This window comes from Coenobita brevimanus, chromosome 5, assembly GCF_032717465.1.
Source record: "Coenobita brevimanus isolate Jiangsu-jjx chromosome 5, ASM3271746v2, whole genome shotgun sequence".
Taxonomy (NCBI): domain Eukaryota; kingdom Metazoa; phylum Arthropoda; class Malacostraca; order Decapoda; family Coenobitidae; genus Coenobita; species Coenobita brevimanus.
In genome coordinates, this window is record NC_136958.1 from 10,765,745 (window position 1) to 10,787,693 (window position 21,949).

Genomic DNA, 21,949 nt, shown 5'->3' on the forward strand with positions numbered 1-21,949 from the left:
TGGGTCTGACTTAACTTAAAATGACACTGATTTTCTTGGATGAACTTAAATGATCTTGACCCGAATGAGTCAGAACTGATCTAACGACGAGACTGAACGTGAAGGACACGAATGAATATGAAATGCTTAATGGACCTATTCCGAGCTTAAATGTCCTAACTTCTTTTAATGAACCATAATTCCCCCGACCGGATAAGAACTGACAAAACTGAACCCTGCTCGTTCTGACAAGATTTGAACACGGATAATATGAATTAAAAGAATGGATGCAGCAGCACCTCAAGTGAATGAAGGGCGATCCAGATGCCCTGCTCAATGGACAATGATCGTACAGTCCATGTAAAATAAGTTTCATGTCATACCGATAGCCTCCTGTTGTTGACATATATCTTAATTTCAAATTCATTATTTAAAAACTTTACTAACGCATGATCTTTCTGCGTCTGGCGCTGCGGCTGGCAGCATAATCAGTTGGTAACAGCCTGTTGAATAAGTTATCACTAAATAATGCCTATTAATTATTGATAATACGTTTTCAGCACATCCGATTAGTAAATGCGAAAGAGAGATAAACTACTCCACAGGCAGTAACAAAAACAAAAGATCAGGGAGTTAGTTAAAAAGATTAGTTTTTTTTTGTGTGTGTGTCTGGCTCTGGGCATAGGCTTCACAGCCTGCTCCCAAGGCCCAGTAGTCCTCCTACATTCCATACACTTCCACATGTCACCACTTCGGCGCTAACACCCACCGTCCATATTGAATACATACTAGGGCTGTCTCATGCAGAAGTGGTGTACTGGTATTAGCGGTTTTCTTTTTACGACACGTCGGCGGGTCTTCTGGTAGATCAGGAAAGTCTGCTTTTACTAAATTCAAATCCTTAAATTGTTCCCTGCCCCAGCAGGGACTTGAACCTGGGTCCGGTAGGACTGCAGGCCACCTCTTTACCAACTGAGCCACTGCCTCCCCCTTGCATGCATTTGCCCTACGTCGTAGGACAGCCTGATTGCCATGCTATAAATATATATATATATATATATATATATATATATATATATATATATATATATATATATATATATATATATATATATATATATATATATATATATATATATATATATACAGATGCAATAGATTCACCATGGGGGAAGCGTAGTCTCAATATGAAGATAAACACCAACGTTATCAGGAACATCTTTTATAAATTGGTGACGTTTCGACAACTCATTTGTCATTTTCAAACCTATAGAAAATACAATAAAATCAAAGTAAACACCATGTCTATGATATCATAGACATGGTGTTTACTTTGATTTTATTGTATTTTCTATAGGTTTGAAAATGACAAATGAGTTGTCGAAACGTCACCAATGTATTAAAGATGTTCCTGATAACGTTGGTGTTTATCTTTATATATATATATATATATATATATATATATATATATATATATATATATATATATATATATATATATATATATATATATATATATATATATATATATATATAATGTTTCTATGTGTGAACTGTGTATGAATGTATCAACACCGTACACATACCCGCGCACGCACGTACGCATACACACAAATACACATACAGTACACATACTGCCATACCTACTAATGCACACACACACTCACACACACTCTCTCTCTCTCTCTCTCTCTCTCTCTCTCTCTCTCTCTCTCTCTCTCTCTCACCTTTGTGTAGTAGGGGAGGCACAATCATTTACTCCTTGTGATATCTCTACTTCCTCAGTGTGTTGTTGGCACCTCAGATACACACACCCACGCACGTGCTCTCTCTCTCTCTCTCTCTCTCTCTCTCTCTCTCACATACACACCACATCTTTAGCTTGGCTCTAGTCCTGTCCCTCCAGTCTTCCCCAGCCTCGTCTCCCTCACTGCTACCTCCTTGCATACTCCTTCAATCCCTCATCACTCCAACATTGCACTTCTTTCCATTATTTCTCCTCATTGCTCGCACCCACTAAACACTACTCTTCCTTTCTCACTATCATCACTCTTCCCCTCCCTCACCCCCCCCTCCCTCGCTACCCCACCCTCTCACTCACCACTCCTCCCCTTCCCTCTCCACTCCTCTCCTTTCCCTCACCACTCCTCCCCCTCCCTTTCCACTCCTCCCCTTTCCCTCACCACCCCTTCCTCTTCCTCATTACCTCTTCCTCCCTTCCATATTCCTCCCCCTCTCTCCACCCCTCCTCATCCATCACCACTTCTTCCTCTCTCTCTCACTACACTTTCCCCTCCCTCACAGCAACTCTCCGTCCCTCACCACTTCTTCCTCTCTCTCACGACCCCCCCCCTCCCCTCACCATTCTCTTCCACCACTCCCCACTCTCTCTGTACCACCACTTCTCCCCCCTCCCCCCAACAGACCTACATACACGTACTCTCTCACCCTCACATAATATAAAGACCCTGTATATACACACACACAGCGACACCAAAACACGACGACACACACACAGACACACACACACACACACACACACACACACACACACACACACACACACACACACACACACACACACACACACACACACACACACACACACACACACACACACACCGGTGGACCTACATACTCGCACAGCCACCCACGCACACAATGCTTTCTTGCCTTGCTCATGGGTAAATTGATCACAAGAGAAGGATGAACGAACTTGTGGAACGTGGAAGTTGTTTAAACTTCTCACATTTTCCTTATGTTAGATGAAGGGGTGTACATCTTATGACTGGCAAAAAAAGAAAAAATCTCTTTCCAAGGTAAACAACACAAACGTTTGCCCAAAACAAAGTCCGTTCAGTTCGAGATGAGTGGACACTCTACGATTAAAAAACTGTGAACACTTTTCTTGTCAGCCCGTTTTATCCATGGAAGGCTGGGAATACCCATTAAGTGTTACACCAAAATATTGGACACTAATTCCTTGACTTTATGGATTGAATTGCGCAGTGAGTTAAATTTTGTTAGTGTCAATAGCTTACGCTCAGTATGTATGAAAATTCTATTCCTTCCTGCAGCCTAAGTACGTCATTTTATTTGTTTTGATCCAGCTGTATGACTTTTTTCAAGAGTAAATGAGTACCCTATTTATGGAGGACTTATTGAGGGCTATATCAAACCCCTCCAATTGGAAATCTCTTCTTTCCCGAGTGTATCGTCAAAGACAATAAGAATAAAAAGAAAATGATGCCATTGGCTGTAGGAGTAAGCGCCTTAGTGTCAAGAGTTCCGGTGTGAGGGACATTGTTGGAAGAGTACATAGCCTACCCCTCTCCGCCTATCGGCTCATAGTCACGAAGCTCATGTCCCTACCCTGGGGTTGCCTCCCTCCTTATCTTTTGAAAGTGCCCAGTTCCGTCCTTTTTTGAGGGCCTTACGCACCAGTGGGTTACTGTCATTCGTGGGTGGTTAGGATCGATTTAATGTCAGTAGGAGTGAACTTGGTTAGGCTGGGTTTCACTAGGTTGAGTTGTCCTGGTTGGCTTTGGCCTTGTATTGCCCTGGATTGGGGTAAGTTTGGTTTGATACGGTGTGCTTGGTTTTGGCCATGTTATATTTAGGCTACCGGTAGGTAAGCTTGATATTTAAAAACTCCTGTATCTCAAGATCTGTTGGCACAGGAAAAGCCTACAATAAGGAAAATTGGCTGCTTTTGGCAGTTCTGGGCATTTTTATTTTTTTATTTTTCCATGGTACTGATAACAGTAAGTTCTAGATGAAATGCGTGTGCAAACAGTTCATGTCTATAGTTTTGTACTATTAATATCCGTCAAGATACGAGAGTAAGAAAGTTACTCTCGTATTTCGTTTTTAACGCTAAATGCGATTAATGGAGATAGTAATGAATAATTAAAATCCCTTTCCTCTGAACTGAAGTAGGGATGGCATTAAGCCTTCGCACACCATTTGTGGTGCAAGTAACATCATTGCTCCCGTGGCACAAGCAGGTGGATTGAAACTGGAACCTCGCTTTACTCTGATTATCCGGCAGGTAGAATTTAAACTAGATCTCCCCACTGCATACGAAACTGAGAAAAAGTATGATGATGATAATGATTACACGATTGAGTTTATATCTATATCTAACGATTACACGATTGTGTTTATTTTCTATATCTGTATGCATCTGTCCGTCCATCTGTCTATTATATATATATATATATATATATATATATATATATATATATATATATATATATATATATATATATATATATATATATATATATATATATATATATATACATATATATATATATATATACATATATATATATAGTCCACAGCTTCAATTCAACGTGCACTATCCCACTTTGCAGGTTGGGGGGAAGAACAACGAGCCGGAGTATGAGGAGGTCGGCCCACCGACACACCTCAAGCGCAACCCAGGTATTGTTCGTTTGATCACTGTCGTTCTCACTCCAGTGTGCTTATCAAGGTACTGTATTGATCAAGGTACTGTCCGAGTTACCGTAATGTCCTTGTCATTGTATTGCCCTGGCTACTGAACCGTCCACAGGCTTTGAACATCTCCCATACCAATTTTGAAATGTGCAGTCCCTTTTCGTGTTGTCACTGATCCCTTTCTATTTTCATCCTCCTGATGAGTCTTTTTTTTTTTTTTTTTAGCTCTCTTAAGTTCATTTTAAAGCTGTCGTAAATGTAATTCTGTCATCAACTTTAACTCGGGTTTCCTTGTGACAGTGTGTTATTCACTCGACTTTTGTTATAACCGTATTTAACTATATGATGGCATACTTACTCCCTCCGTTTGCAGTGACTGATCCAGAAAAAAGTGATAGAGTGAGGCAAAGTTATTTCTGTTTTATTGTATTTTCTTTATTTATTGATTCATTCATTTACTGTGGAGGAGGAAGAGGGCAAGCCAAGAAAGCCTGTACAGGTGGAGATTCGAGAAAAAATGTGAAATATAAAGGATGTAAGGGACATTTTCAGGCTTTATGCACTGTGAATTTCTACCTATCTATCTCGTAAGAGCCAGACTCCTTAACCTGTAAGGAGTGGCCACAGACACATCGCCTCCATAATGTCCTGTCTCCTGCCATTGCATTGCGCTTCCCGTAACTTATACCGCTCTCTCATATACATGTACTGTATCTGAGCATATCTAAGGTCAAACGAGTAAACAGTATATAAATTTTTTGACAGACGAGGGGAATGGGAAAGAAATGTAATGAATGATCGACTTTGCTTAGGCAGGGTCAACTAACCCCTTGATTCCCTGGCTATACTTCTGGCTGGAAGCATAAAGAGGAAGTTACTCTTCTACATATTTTGAATTGTTATGAAAACCATTACGGTACTGGTGTTATTCTAATATTTCTTTGCCCCTAATTAGACGTTTGGTTCAGCACAAAGTATATGCCAAAATGCGACCTCAGTTAAATTTGCAGATTGGGAGTCTAGTAACAAGATCTTATTTATTTATTTATTGCATGGAACGATTAGAAAGTTTGTCAGCCCTTTCACTCCGGTTTGTTTATATGGTTGTTGCGCCCGCCCGCCCGCGCGCGCGCGCACGCACACACACACACACACACACACACACACACACACACACACACACACACACACACACACACACACACACACACACACACACACACACACACACACACACACACACACACACACACACACACACACACACACACACACACACACACACACACACACACACACACACACACACACACACACACACACACACACACACACACACAGCTGTGAGAATTTTTAGCGGTCAGAGGCTTCAAAAACTATCTCGGCAACCCTTTTACTCCTATTGGTACACCCAACAATTGTCCATCTTTGTATTTTGAATCAGCAGTAAACGAAATGTTTGAAAATATCCTTTAGTACCCTTTCGTAGATGCGTGTGTTTCCTATTTTTATCATTACAGCCTAAAGACTTTAATTTGACATTTGAAATACACTCTCCATTCACAATTACAGATTTTCGTAAGTAAAAAATGGGACCAGCGACTCTCATTGCGATACCGAAGATCACCGTGTCGGATAAACTTTTGGTCGAATGTAGCCTCCATCTAGGAACTTTATTTAGGCTAACATTAGATGATTTTATTCAGTCGAACGAGATCCTTGTAGTTGCAGGATAGATGCATCATAGCGGATACATTTAGCTGTTTGCGTCGGTGATTATTTTATATCTGGTTGTTAACATTCTTTTCCACGTGAGGTTTAGCTAAACCAAATTAAAGCATTTGACTTAAAAAAATAAGATAAAAATGACGTTACCGTATTGGTACGACTAATGGAGATTATTTCTCATTCCTTCACTTCGAGAGATCTCATGTAAGCTGAATCAAATTATATTAGCAAGATTATATTAATGGAGATACCATTGTAGTGAAGAGAGAAATCTGTCGTCCATGGTCAAGTTATTCTCATTATAGTTCACGGAAAATCAGACGAAAATAAAGGTGTGTAATTTATCATAATCATCATCCTAGCCCGTATACCTGCCTGAATTTGAGGTTAGGAAAGCAAAAGTGAGAAAACTGCCACCAAAATTCCCTGTGACAGTCATCCGTACATTATTTAATCCTTCAGAATGTTGACCTCACCGAACAAGCATAACCATCTGCACTGTGTTATAGTCCCCACCGTTTGGCGGAGACCATATTGTAGTTTTTGTTTGTTTCTTTTCCCTTCTTTCTTTCATACACTTTTCAAGCTGGGTACCACTCCTTCATTTCTTCATCAGATTGCATCAAACTTGGTACAATTGTTCCCTGGGCAAGTAGCCACAAAGATTTTTCTCATTTTTTGGCTTTAACCCTTTTAATGGAGGTTACGGGGCCAAAGGTCAAACCATGGAAACAAACTTCATGAAATATGACAAAATAGGTCCCATAAGTTTACCAACTTTTGCGAGATGTCTTTTAATTACTAGAGATTATTTTGTAGAGACCATCCTGCATTCTTTGGGTAATGTTGGCAGTCCTTTTATTTTTTTATGCACTCCACAATCATCAGTGTAAAAGTTTGGTGTACAAAAGATATTATGGTGTAATGTGGGTGAAAACAAAAGTACACCTATCACAATAAGCCGTGACTGAGTAATATTTATACCACAGCTCCTACTAGGAACAGGTTGCCTCGGAGTGTTACTATTGGCAAAATTGTACTGCAGCAAGAGTCAGTACCATTTTGCCTTAAAAAACTGTGACTGCAGGCAAAAATTATATCACAGCCACCACTAGGAATAGTTTGAAGCAGAAAGTGTGAGTATAAGCAAAAGTGTGCGGAGGCATCCAAATTATGCCAGAATATCAGATGAACAGCAGCACCGATATCTGGAGTTTTATCTTTACACCCTGTGCACAGACCAACCATATCACTGCATATATTGGAGACTGAGTTGCTTTTCCGTATATATTCAGACCTGCCAAACAATGGCAATTGGCTGCAATAACAGTAATTAATGTGTTCATGCTGATAGACTGTGCTACTTTTCCTTTACTCCACCCTTTGCACTCAGCGTCCAGTTGCCCGAGCTATTCACTATCGTCATGCTTCTTCCATAATGAGGAACATGTAATTGATTTGTATATTACCTGCAAGACTGTGTATGATCTTATAGATTTAAGCTTACTAAAAAAAAAAAAAAAAAAAAAAAAGAACTATGGAAGGCTGCTTTCCTTTGTACTTGTTACACCCGTTCGCAAAATCGCGAGAGGGTTGTGTGTTTGCGTCGGTTTGTCTGTCATTGTGCCTCTCGGTAAGTTAACGGAAAGCCATTCATTGGAGTTGCGCCAAATTTGACATAATTACTGAGAACCATCAGAGAATGAGGTCATTATCACTTAGCCAAAAAAGATCATATTCATAGGTCAAGGGCAAGATTATAATTTTCCGTTAGTTTTGATCCTGTTTTGACCAAACTGGGCAAACTGTTTAAGGACAAGAAAATGTGAAACGGTTCAATTTTAACAACAATCTTTCACAGGTGAAGGTCATAGGACAAGATCAAATGTTCGGCACTGTAATTCAAATAAATTTCATTGATGTTGGATCAAACTTGGCGGAAGGGTTTCAGGTTAGCCGGGAATGAATTATTCCATTATCAGAGCAATTACTCAGAGATTAAGGACACAGGGTAAGGTGAACTTGAACGCTTTTGATCCTATTAGTGGAGAGACTGAGGCTCAGGTAAGGATGAAATAATTAAATTTTGAGAGCAATCAGTCAGTAGTCAAGTTCACAGGCAGGGTCAAGAGTTCGGCCCTAAGGCTCTTCCTAACGCTCAGTGGCCCGGTGGGCAGTATCTGTTCCGTCAGTCCCGCTGCTTAACAATCTAGTAACTCGGTGACAAATCAAGCGAGGAAGATGCTTCAGCTCATTACGTCTACACGATTATTTTCTAACATTTTTCATTACCACACTCCAGAACCGTATGTGCCTTCTGATTGTGTAGACGGACATTTATATCGATTGCACGGGGTGGAAATTGCACTCTGAGTGATGTCCTTGTATCTCATGCTTCTGTGTGCAAAGACAGTATACATTCCCACAATAATAGTTGACGTAATATACCGTACTGCAGGGTATGTTGCAAGTGTGCCATCACTTCAAAAGCAGGGCAAGGAGGTGCACAACTTACTGTATAGCAAGCTACCCTGAGTGCTCTGCTTGCAAGAAACTGTCAAGAATTCCGCTTTATAAATAACAATCTAGGTCAGTGTGTGTGTACGTGTGCGTGCGTGCGTGCGTGCGTGCGTGTGCGTGTGCGTGTGTGCGTGTGCGTGTGCGTGTGCGTGTGCGTGTGCGTGTGTGTGTGTGTGTGTGTGTGTGTGTGTGTGTGTGTGTGTGTGTGTGTGTGTGTGTGTGTGTGTGTGTGTGTGTGTGTAGTGTCCCTGAACTACTTGCCGAGATGAAACACAGATGCTCTTGTGTCTGTAGTAGTCAAGGTGGTGTCTTTGGCAGCGGAGAGGGTGTTTGTGATAGTGCAGTGCGTGATTAGGCTGTGTTGTATTTTCATTAGCCGGAGCAACAGTATGAAGTGGCTAGTAACTGATGGCTGGATCTTTAATAATGTTTGCTTACTTTGGCTGTTATTTGTAGTAGTATTAATGCTGTGATGATGGTTGTATATTTGTAATGATAATCGAAAAAATGGCTTCAAATTGTGTCCTTGGAAATAATTATAAGCAAATGCAAGGATGATGGCTGTACTTGTATTAAATAATGATAAGTAAACCTAATACTGTCTCTAAATCTTCCTTGTTACAGTGTTGGTGGCTCGTATTAGTGGTGACGGGATGTAGCCTAATATGTTTTAGGTTAACAATTTGCCCTTGGTATGGTAATGATAGAAATAAATACGGTGGCGATGATCGTTAATTTAGGGATGACGATCAGAGTTTTAACTGTTGACAGACCTTGATAAAGATGATAGGTTAAAGGAAGTATGGCCGAGTATTGACAGCTTATTTTTGGCTGAGTTGTAGTAACAACAAGGTTTTTACTGTTATGGTGACTAATAGCTCTGTAGTTGTGACTGATAGGGATTTAGGGATTATCTAATGTTTCATAGTCCAGTTATATCCTCTAAAGTCTAGACAGTCCTCTCACTGAGGCCCCAATAGCTCTAGAATGTGCCAAACACCTTCACGTGTCATCGCTAATATCCACTATCCATACAACATACATGCTAGGGCTCTGTCGCTCAGGACTGGTGTGAATGTATTAGCGGGGGTGTTTTATATCATGAAATATTAGTGTCTTATGAAAAAGAAAAATCAATAAAGACTGATTGCAGTTCATACCGAGAAATCATTCCCTGCCTCAGCTTAGAATTAATCTAGCCTCTTGTAAGAGAAGAACCCATTTGCTCTTTCCACACCATTACCACCCTCACCAGTGAAAGTGTATTGGTTATGACTGGTTGTGACTGATGAGTATGCTTATGGCTGATGGTGAACTGATTAGAAATGTGATGATAACTGATTGTAAAAGTAATTGTGACTGGTGACTGGTTGTGACTGATTCTGATACACAGTGAGTGAAGAAGGAAGGAGGTAATTGGTGCTACCGCTGCTGGAGATTTCTTGGACTGCAGCCACCACTCTCACGCTTACTCTCACTCACATTCACTCTTATTTATTTTTGCTCTTTCCCTCACTTTTGCCCTCACACACTTTCACTGTCACTTAGTTTCCCCCTTTCTTTCATCCTCACCCTCTTACCCACTCACTCACTCACCAATCGTCTTTACCTTTACCGAGTTTCACCTTACTTGCCACTTTACTTTCGTCTTAACCCATTGTCCATAACTCACACACAATCGCTTTCATATTCAACTTCACTCTTACTCACTTAACCCTGCTTTCCACCTGTCACTATGTACTTCATCCTGCTCACATTATTATCAACCTTGTCACTCCCACCCACACACTACTCTAACTCTTACCCTTCTATCACACTCACCCTCTCTCACAATCCACCGTCATCATCTCCCTCGCCCTAACCTCACTGACTTTTACTAACCCTCTCTCTCACCCTCACCATAACCCACCCTCTGTCTCATATTCGTACTGTACACCATCATCCTCACTCTCGTCCTCATCCTCACCAACCCAACTTTCACATTCACTTATCATGTTCCACACTTTTACTTATACTTATCCTGATTCACTCTCTCGCCTTACCTCACTCTCATTTCCATTCACTCATTGTATTTACAGTACATTCACATTTACCCTTATGCATTCTCACTCTCACCCTAAACCTGGTCCTCACTCAGTTTTCGGCTAGCTCACTCTCACTGCCATTCTCATCTCACTCATCATCACCCTCTCTCCCAAACCCTGATCTTACTTTCTTATCCGAACTCATTCTCATTCTCTCACTATCACACTCTCATTTTCGGCCCCACTCTCATTCATTATCCTCATTGACATTCACTCACAATCCAGCTTACTTTCTCGCTCATTCATTTCCGCCCTCACATTCACTCGTTCATCCTATCCTTGATCCTCACTCACTTCCTTGGATCACTCTCATTGTCGCTCGTTCACACACACTTTTATCTTCCTCTTTCACCGTCAGCCAGTTTGACACTCACCTACTCTGACACCCACTTACACGCTCTTACCCAGCTTACTCTCATTCTTGCTCTCCCTCTCACTCACTGTCACTTTCACATCAGTTCTCACTTTCTCTCACGTTCACTTCCCTCATTCACCTTCATTCTAGCTCACTCCTACTTCACACTACACCCACTGCCACCCTCACTGATTCTCACACTCATTTTCACTCACCTTTACCCTCACCTATACTTATTCTCAGTCTCACTCTTGCACCCATTATCATCAGTCTGTCTCTCTCGCCAAGGCCTCACTTCGCCTTCCCCTGCTTTCGTGGTGGGCGGGAAGTATTTGTGTCTTCCTCTGACGTACGTATATTTCTCAGAAGTATTAGACGCGCTGGACCGAACAACGCGGCCTTGTATGCCAATCCCCTCATAGTCGATCTTCCTCATATTCAATCCTGTTCACAGTCGACTTTCCTCGTAGTCAATCTTCCTTATAGTCGATCTCGTTCACAGTTCATCATCTTCATAGTCGGCCTTCCTTAAAGCTGACTTTCCTTCTAGAAGAGCTTCCTCAGAGTCGATCTTCCTCATATTCAATTTTCTTCATAGTCAATCTTCCCCATAGTCGATCTTCCTCTTATTTAATCTTCTTCATAGTCGATCTTCCTCATAGTCGATATTCCTTATAGTCAACCTTCCTCATTGTTGATCTTCCTCAATGTCGATCTTCCTCTTATTCAATCTTCTTCATAGTTTATCTTCCTCATAGTCGACCTTCTTCATAGACTACAACCTTTATAGTCGATCTTCTTCATAGTCGATCTTCCTCATAGTCGATCTTCCTCATATTCAATCTTCTTCATAGTCGATCCTCCTCATAGCCGATCTTCGTCATAGTCGATCTTCGTCATAGTCGATCCTCTTCATAGTTTACCCTCCTCATAGTCGATCATCCCCAAAGATGACTTTCCTTGTAGTCGCTCTTCTTCATAGCCAGTCTTCCTCGTACTAGACCTTCCTTGCAGTCGATCATTATCATGGTTGTCAGAAAGTCTCAGTGTACTGGATCAAGGACTATGGTCTTGTATGTATGCCTCCTCACAGCTAGCCTTCCGTAGGGTCGATCCTCCTATTTCACAAGTCCTTAACAACTGTATTGTCAAAACCGAGGAGCACAAAGAGAGAACAAACCCTCTCTTTTTTTTTCTGAAGTTCATGATGATAGGACATGTCTGGCCATTCTCTGTCGCTGCTGCCTACTTTTTGCAGTGGGGTGCAGGCTGATCACACCGAACAATTACACCTGTTGCATAAATGGCCGTTAGATATTACAGGCCACCGTACACCTTCCCATCTCCAGTTTTGATAATACTACAGTTATTGCTGAAACCTCCCTGTGCTTTCGATCTCAGACCAAACCATCCCAGATACTTTCTGCTTTAAGATGTTTAAATTTTCTAGCGAACATTAGCCTAGAGCATCTTCTTCAGTTCATTAGATTCTTTTGGCATTGATGGGGTTAAGGACAGATGTATCTATCACTACTAGTTGGCAAGTCTATCCAGAGATGAATAATACTATGTGGATAAAATAATAAGACAATGTTAAGACATCACAGTAAGGAGGTTAACGGTGTCACTGCTATGGACCGTCTAAACTGTTGTATTTAGACTGAAACCAGATGATATTATTCATCTGAGGGAAGTTTTTGCAGGAACACAACTAAAACTGTTCTAAGCAGCTTTTTATTGACACCGACTCACGTAGGCAGGAAGGTTTTATGATATACAGCAGTATGTGACGTTTATCAGTGAGGAAGATATGCCAGGGAACCTCCAACACCTACAAGAATAATGCCCTACCACTATCACTAACGACTAGAATTTGTCAAACAAATACTTTCATATTCACAAAAATTCTAATTATCCTTTACTTTAAAGTTCTGTCATTGAAACTACAAAGTTAATAAAAAAAATGCAGGTCTTATCAACCTGAGTCACTTATTTATTAGTCTACCCACAATTCCCAATCAACATTGTCACTTACCAGGCTGAGTCAGTCAGTTGTCCTTACATACAATTGTCTCCCTAATTTCTTTGCTGTCCTTAGTTACAAGTAATAGTACGTAATTTTTGTTCGAGCGAACGAAATCTGGTGTCAGATTCTTGACCATATGAGTTGCAAGATTTCCCTGCTAGAGGAGCACCATTTTTTTTCTTCATCTGTTAAACCAATCGTGGCATGTCATACCATTTTGAAATTGCCATATATATATATATATATATATATATATATATATATATATATATATATATATATATATATATATATATATATATATATATTCAGCAGTGATAGACTTCTCCAAAAGGGGCAAATATACCTTTTAAAAAATTCCGCCAGAGAAGATTAGATAATTAAAAAAAGATCTCAACTATTAGGCTAGCCATGGCATATCGCACCTTTATTAATCTTTCATGAAAGTTGCCTTCAAGTGCCACCAGTCATCTTTTTCCTCTCCTCCCAGGAAAAAAAAGAGGCAATGTTGCCGAAAGGACAAAAAAAAAAAACTTTGTTCTCTCGGACATGTTCTTGGTGTACAGGACGTTAGTGTGACTACATCCTAACAGCACGCAGGGATCACAGACTTGTCTTGTCTTGCTACTTGACTTACAGCTGTTGTCGCATATGATAAATACTTTATGGCAGAGTAAGAGTGTGGTGCTCCACTTGTATTTTGGCCGACCCTGCGAGAGGCAGGGGCCGGCCCACTATCGCGTTGGTCTCTGAGTCACTCATTTTAACCAGGAGAGTCACTTATAACCAGGAGAGACCTGAAACAGAACAGAGCTGCCAGGGTAGCTCCAGCAATCCTCCCTGTTTATAACTAGAAAAGAGGCAATATTTCCCAGGGATTTGAGTCATATTCTCAAAGTGTTGAGATTTTTAAAAAGATATGCCTTCAGATTATTTATGAATACCAAATCAAATAATAATTGGTTTGCTTAGGGTCGTCTCAGCCCCATTTTGTTCCTTTTTAGGCCAAGAGGCCACAGCGTGGCTGTGGAGATGGGATTGCTGAGGAATGTAAATGGAGTACAGAGAGTAGATAGGATATGAAATAATGTGATTCGTGAAAGATGTAGAGTGAGGAATTCTGTGGACACAGAATCGAAGAGAGTGTACTGAGATGGTATGGCCATGTGGAGAGAATGGATAACAGATAAAGTGGTGAAAAAGGTAGATCTGGGCGAATATGAAGGAGGGAGGAGGCGAGGTAGGCAGAGGAGAAGGTGGAGGGATATGGTGGATGAGTGTGTGAGGAAGAGAGGTATGGAAGTCGGCGAGGATAGAGAACTGACAAGATATCGAGCTGGCTGGATGAATGTTGTAAGAAGAAGTTCATGACTGGGGATTTGGCACCCCTTTTTAACGTGACAGCGTCCGGATTGACACTATCGGATAGGTTTGTGTGAAGCTACAGAATGTGGTGAATGTTTTTGGCGTATCAGATAGAGGCAGGATTCCGGGGGGTTGAATGATGAGTGAATGGAAGCGTGGCCCATTGGACTGGGCAATCTTGGGATGTCTGGGCGTTGCTACTCCTCACCCTGCCTTAGGATTGAAAAGGAGGTCCGGATGATGGTGATGATGATACTCCAAAACTGATATGTGACATCTTTGACTAGATATCCTGTTGTTTTTATACGTCAGCACTTAAATGACTACTAATGTTTGTAAGAATTACAAATACAGAACTTTCGCAAAGAATATATGGAACTGCAGGCTACTGCAAGTCCTATACTCGTATACTTTCATCTTGTCGCTTACTATCACGCTTTCAAATAACTATATCATCACCTTCTAGCGCAGCCCGCGTTCACACACCCTCACTCTTACTGGCACCCTCATTCTTTAAGATCCCCTTCTTTACACTGTCATCCTCACACACCCTTTCCTCATATGTTCGTTCAACCACTTTCCCTCTCACCTTGACTCGTTAGCATTGTGCATATTATTATTATCCATTACAGATTTCTATTGGATAAGAAATTTTCAGTGAATCCGCCTGTGTATATATAGCCAAACTCCTTACCCCATAACTGACTGCTGTCACCTAGACTGAACTCTGATTAGGCTTCTGACGCGCCAGCTACGCCTTCCAATTTTTCTTCCCTTAACTTGTGACGTGACGTCGATTCATATTTGAACCAAACCTGGTATTTATGCATTTAAACTTTCCGGCCAGAAGACATTTTTATATTTATGCTGGCTACCTTCAGACGGTTTTATTCAAGAAATACCTCTGTGAGTGAAAGAGTTAGAAGTTTCCACTGGAGACGCTCTTATATACCTGTTAACTCAGTGGACGTCACTTAAATGAATGGATTGGTAGCAGCCTTATGCCTAAGTACAGTGCATTTGTGGCAAGGGGTGGATTAATTTTCGTACTTTTTAGCACACTGACTGCTAGTATTTCCCTCTGCCAACAAAATCGACAGATTTTAGCCCTTGTAAAATAACTAACTGCGACCTTAGCAACGGAAAGGGTAGGTTGCCGTTGTTGAAGTTCAGAAATTGGTTTTTTATCGTAACTTAGATATTTTCAGCTTCAGAGCACACTTCCGCAGACCCGCTCTGCCAACAAAAATCCTGCGGGGGGGGGGGAGAAGAGGAGAAGGAGAGATAAGACGGGAGTGAGATGTGGAGAAGAGGGGGAGGGAGATGTGTAGGAGGTGGAAACGTAGAGAGAGGAGAGACAAACAAACAAGGGGGGCAAGGGGATGTGGAGAAGGGGAATAGTAAGGAGAAGGGAAGTGGAGACATGAAAGAAATGTGTACGAGGGAGAGGGGATGAAGAGTGATTAATTGATTGATTGATTGATTGATTAGGGAAAACAGAGGTGACAGGGTAACTGAAAAGCGGTTATAGGGGAGGGGTATGTGTGGGAGAGAGTAGTAGGTGAGTGGGTGTGGGTACGGGGTAAGGGGTTGATTGGGCGAGTAGAGGAGTAGGGGAAGGGGGGCGAGAGAGAGGACTTTTACAGGGAGGGGGTAGTGGGATAGTTCAGTCACACACGCACGCACTCACACACACACACACACACACACACACACACACACACACACATTTTTCACAGCGTGGCCAAAGCTTGCGTCATCTGTGTCTAGTTTTTCTTTGCAGTTACAGTGGTTTGACGTCTGTGTGGTGCGGCCGAGTTTACTGCCTGGTAGCGCTCTGTGTGTGTGTGTGTGTGTGTGTGTGTGTGTAATTCACCGGGTCGGTCAGGATCACTTGATGGTCGTGATCGTCAGCTTTTACCCTCCCGGAAGGGAGCTGAGAGCTCGTATAGTCTGATCTAAGGGCAAGGCTATGACCTTCACACACGCACACACCCGTCCCCTTGCTCAAGGGGGACAGTAACCACCCACTTCGTCAGTGAAACTTTTCGCAACCTGAGCGAGGCGCGAACTCCCGTCCACCAGTTGGCAAGCGAGAACGTTACCACTGCACCAGCGAGCGGTGTGTGTGTGTGTGTGTGTGTGTGTGTGTGTGTGTGTGTGTGTGTGTGTGTGTGTGTGTGTGTGTGTGTGTGTGTGTGTGTGTGTGTGTGTGTGTGTGTGTGTGTGTGTGTGTGTGTGTGTGTGTGTGTGTGTGTGTGTGTGTGTGTGTGTGTGTGTGTGTGTGTGTGTGTGTGTGTGTGTGTGTGTGTGTGTGTGTGTGTGTGTGTGTGTGTGTGTGTGTGTGTGTGTGTGTGTGTGTGTGTGTGTGTGTGTGTGTGTGTGTGTGTGTGTGTGTGTGTGTGTGTGTGTGTGTGTGTGTGTGTGTGTGTGTGTGTGTGTGTGTGTGTGTGTGTGTGTGTGTGTGTGTGTGTGTGTGTGTGTGTGTGTGTGGGTGTGTGTGTTCTTCCACGTGCATCCTTTCGCCTCCTCCACATACTTGTTCTTCATACGGTTTGCTGTTGTGTTTTCCTTGCAAATTTACTTTCATGCCGTCTAATACCTTACCCTGAACCATCCAGGAGTGGGATCGCATTTCAGTGTTTCATTCTCGCTCACGGCAGATTACTGGCCGGATTCTCCCAGGGGTCGGCCTGAAAACACCTTAGTCACGGAGTTACAGACTTACTTACTAAGTTACTGAGAGATCGATTTGTAATTTGACCTTTGCAGTCACAGTAGACCCTTCGCGATAGTTAAAATGGCCTTCTCATGGCCCTCTTAGACGATCCTCAAAAACCAAGTATATAATATTTAGATACTCTTAAGTTGTTAAGTTTTATCATTATTCTACGATTCTTTATGAATATAAGTCAGACTAAAAATATGTCAGGTTTGGATTAGGGTCCATATGCATAAAGAGTTTTTAGCTATTTAGGAGAAATTTCAGGTCAGTCCAAATTTATAAACGTTCTAAGCTTGTGAATAAATGTCTTGAGTCTTTAAATTACTTAAGTTTATTATAAAAAGATTGTACAGATGACGTTTTATAAACTTAATATTCTATCAGAATACGAAAAACCAGATTTATAAAGTAACCTTTCTGGACCCTATTTTGCCCACGAACACCGAAGATCCGACAGCTTGGTTGTTCTGGTTTTATTATCTGCGCCTCATAGTCTTATTTCTTCCTTTCTTAGAACTGATTTGTTTTGCTTCTTGTTTATACCATTATCCCATTTTCTTTCTTGCCCTCTCACTTTTCCTTTCAAATTGCTCTTCACTCAATAGAACTTCTCATACTGAAAATTACATTAGATAGATAGAAAGATAGATATATATATATATATATATATATATATATATATAAAAACACAAATATATATATATATATATATATATATATATATATATATATATATATATACTGTATATTTGTTACAGCTGGATGATTTTATTCAGCTTCGGAGATCTCTCACTGAGAAGTTTTAGAAGGTACTTCAGTCACTTCTTTCAGTTCAAGGCCGCCTTTTATTCTAGTTTTGCTACGGCAAGGCGATTTTCTTCAGCTTGCGTAAGACCTCTTGTAACCTAGGTATTAGGCCGATATGTTGGAATGGATCTGCTCAGTTTTGAAGTTTCCTATTGCCGTGCCATAATTCTTTTATCAACCCTCTGACACGGTGGCAGTGAACGTGTCAGCACCGTCTTGCTTTGTTGATATTCCACTCCCACAGCAGACCCACGGCTTCACACCTGGCTGGTAATCTGCTTCCTGTAATGTCCTCACCTTGTGTTTGCAGCTTACCTTATACCATTTTTAATGGACGGAAAATGATTTTGCACTGATTCCTATGGTTATATTCCGCTCAGTGTAGGGCACATGGCATTATCAGGTAACTGGCCTTAATTACGCTAAAGGTCTATCGTTACTGTGATTGTAGTCTATAGTTTTGCCTTACTAAGTCAAGATCATTTTTCTTTGCCAGTCATAAATGGTCAGGCACGGTTATATCACACACAGAATAAAAAGAGGCTCCCTTTGCGGCAGTTTTGTGAATTTTGTTTAGTCACGCCTTGGACGTGTGTTTGTTACCGGTACTTTACACACATGTTATGATTTGCACGATAACAGTGTGTTGAAAGCGAAGTCAAATAAAACAAGTCAGATTTAATGGTGAAAGAAGCCCATTTTATGATGTCTTGATTCCGTCATTCACTTTGTCAGGTTCTCCCATCACACTCCTTTTGTGTAAACAAATCCTCATGAAAGGGTATTTAAATGATCGATGAACATTACGGAGTGTTGTAGTTTGTATCTTCTTAACAGGTAATGCAAAGTTGTCTACTCTCAAAAAAAAAAAAAAAAAAAAAAAAATACGGCAGTTTTTTTTTTTTTTTTTCTTTTTTTACCACTTTCCATAACATTCAGGGTTATCCGTACATCATAAGATAATTTTATGGTAATCAAAATTATGTTCATGAGAAAGATTGGTTATGTCTAATCCTAAGCCAGCCAGTTTTTCAGGTATTAAAATCGTGCAGTTTTAACCACGAACTTCACGTCTGTGATCGTCTTATTAGAAATACGAAACACATATAATCGTCATAAAAATTGTAGTTTCCAACCGCCTGAACAAGTTTATTTGGTAGGTGGTGTGATGTACAGCAGTTCTGCTTTCAGGTGACTTCACAGAGTAACAAGGCAGATGTCTTGTTCCATATAACCGAATGATGTCTAGCGGTCCGGTGAATCAAAGCTTTCTAAACGGATGGGGCCCATGGTCTGAATCCGAGGAAAGGCTGGGATTTGTTGATCATATAACGCCACTCAGAGGCGAGAGAGACTGGTCACCCTCACCTGAAATCTAGCCTAGCCCCTGGCCTCTGCGCTTCTGATGGGATAAGAATCATAATTATGATGATTGAATGAATGAACAAGTTTTGGTGATTGCATAAAACATGTTCACCATCCCCACCTTGTATCAAACAGAGTTGTAAGTGGAGAGATCACGTTCTTTATAAGGTAAAATATGCTTTGGGTACGGCGGTTTGAAGACAATTGATCTGGCGTGAGAGTTAAGTTCGATATCCACTTTTCTTCTTGGTCACCAACAACATGCATGTGACAAGAGTGGAAGGTTCAAGTTGAAATTTGTATGGGAATGCAAAAACCAAAAATATTTCTAGACAAGGAGCACTGATAGAAGGCAGCACCTGCGTCCACCATTTGGTTTAAGAACTGAACGTTTGTCTTTGCCTTGGGTCCTTAGAATTCGACCGATTGCTCTCAAAATCGATTACTTCACGCTCACCTGAGCCTTAACTCTTCCATCAACTTTAGTATTCGTATCAAAAATGTTTGAGTTGATCTTGTTCTGAGATCTTGATTTATAACCAGTTGTTCTCAGATTCAGGCAACTACATCCTTAGGTGACGCAGTCTCATGTTCATGCCCATATACACACTTCACCATGTCAACATCCAGTGCCTGCACCCTCTAATAATTGACACCCACTAAAACTACGGTTGAGGGCTGCGTCCCTTCCCCAAATCGATGACCTACTTGGGCCTGGTGCATGCACATACAAAAATTTCACTCATTTATTCTTGATAACTGTGGAAAATATCTTAGGGAGTCGAGGTTGGACGCTGCGGCCCCCCCCCCCAAGCATTCAAGGCAGTACCTATGGTAACGATAACCTAAATGCGCCTGTAAGTGAACCCATGCAAAAGTCCAATTCTTTATCTTGAAAACTATGGGTTATATCTTGCCGGGTGTGGATTCAGGATTGGGGCTGTGTCTCCCCTTGCCCGGAAGGCCAAGCGAAGTTTCATCGGTACCATTTGAATGCATTCTTCTGTGGCCATGCAAAATTTTGTTGTATTGTCATGAAAACTTTGGGTATTTAGTGCGCACTCACTCCATATGGTGTTCCAGACAATCCTTTGGATCATGTTTATATCCATACAAATGTTCATCACTGTTACTTGAAAATTGTGGCCGTGTCTTGCTGACAGGCAGACAGACAGACACACATTGTTTTATATATTCTTTATATATATATATATATATATATATATATATATATATATATATATATATATATATATATATATATATATATATATATACAACTCAGCATTATGCTAGCAGTTGATTGATGACGTAAAAACCGACAGAGAGTAAATGAACGAAAACTTTACGAGTAAAATAAAATATGCAGCCCTCAAAATAGGAGAGAAGGAACATAACTATAAGGACAAGAAAACCACTCTGAATCAGCTGAACTAAAGAAAATTACGAAGAAAAAAAAAATGATATTCGACGGTTTAACATGAAGAGAATTGAAGAACCTTTAAGGAATGGACGGAGCCTGAAAGCAACCAAACGGAGGCGTGTTATAAGGAGAGACCAAATATTTGCTCCCAGAGACTGTCGAAGAGAAGTAACACAACAACAGAGATGAAGCTGTCAGAATAGCAGAAGAATTTTAAACAAAACTCTACAGGATCAGTTCAAGCTAGAGAAACATTAGACACTGTCATCCCCAACGTTACTTTAGATGAAGTAAAGACCGTCTTGAATCAAACATTCAGACTCTCCCTCTTCATGTCACCTATCAGTTCTTTTTATTCCACACCTGATTCACTGAAGAGGACAATGTCGTCTGCAAATCATAGATTGCTCAAACGCTGTCCACTTAAGTTAATTCCTTTGTCATCCCATGATCCCAGTCTAAAATTGTGAGAACGTCCTCTAGGAGCACAGTGTATAATTTCGGTGAAACTATGTCTCCTTGTCTCCTTCATTTATTGATAATTGACGGTTGTCCTTATAGGGTTTTGTGATGGCCCTGCTATCTCTATAAATATCTAGTACTTTAATCTAAGTTTCATTTACACCTTGTCCTCAAACTGCTTTCATCACTGCAGATGTTTCAACTGAATCAAATGCTTTCTCATAATCAATAAATGCCATCCACAAAGGTTTCTTATATTTTGAAGTTTTCTCGATCAACTGATTAATAACTTGAATATGGCCTGTTGTCTAGTAACCATTCCAAAAGCTTGCCTTTTCTCTTGGCTGGTTTGCATCTAAGTTAGGGTTAATTCGATTTGTCCGGACTTTTATGAAAAACTTGTACACAACAGGCAGAGTAAATGAACGGTGGTTCTTTAGGTCATTGATGTCACTTTTCTTTACGTGAAGCAGAATACCAGACGCATTTTCCTAAGATATAGGTATAGTTCTGACTTCTAAACGTTTCATAAGTAGCTTTGCTATATAAATTAATGCAAAATCTCCTGCATCCTATACTACTGTATAATGGCACACGTGACCTCACTTGTGCTGCAGTGGCGCACAACAGCAAGCCCAGCGCGCGC

The 21,949-nt window shown here is 40.9% G+C and overlaps 1 protein-coding gene across 1 annotated transcript in view; it reads left to right on the forward strand.

Moving 5' to 3' along the window:
- LUBEL (Linear Ubiquitin E3 ligase) overlaps positions 1–21,949 on the forward strand; it is a 310,315-nt gene that overhangs the window by 12,104 nt on the left and 276,262 nt on the right. Inside the window, exon 3 of the mRNA XM_080270475.1 lies at positions 4,359–4,428. Coding sequence (XP_080126601.1) covers positions 4,359–4,428 — 70 coding nt within the window. The remainder of the gene's footprint in view (positions 1–4,358; positions 4,429–21,949) is intronic.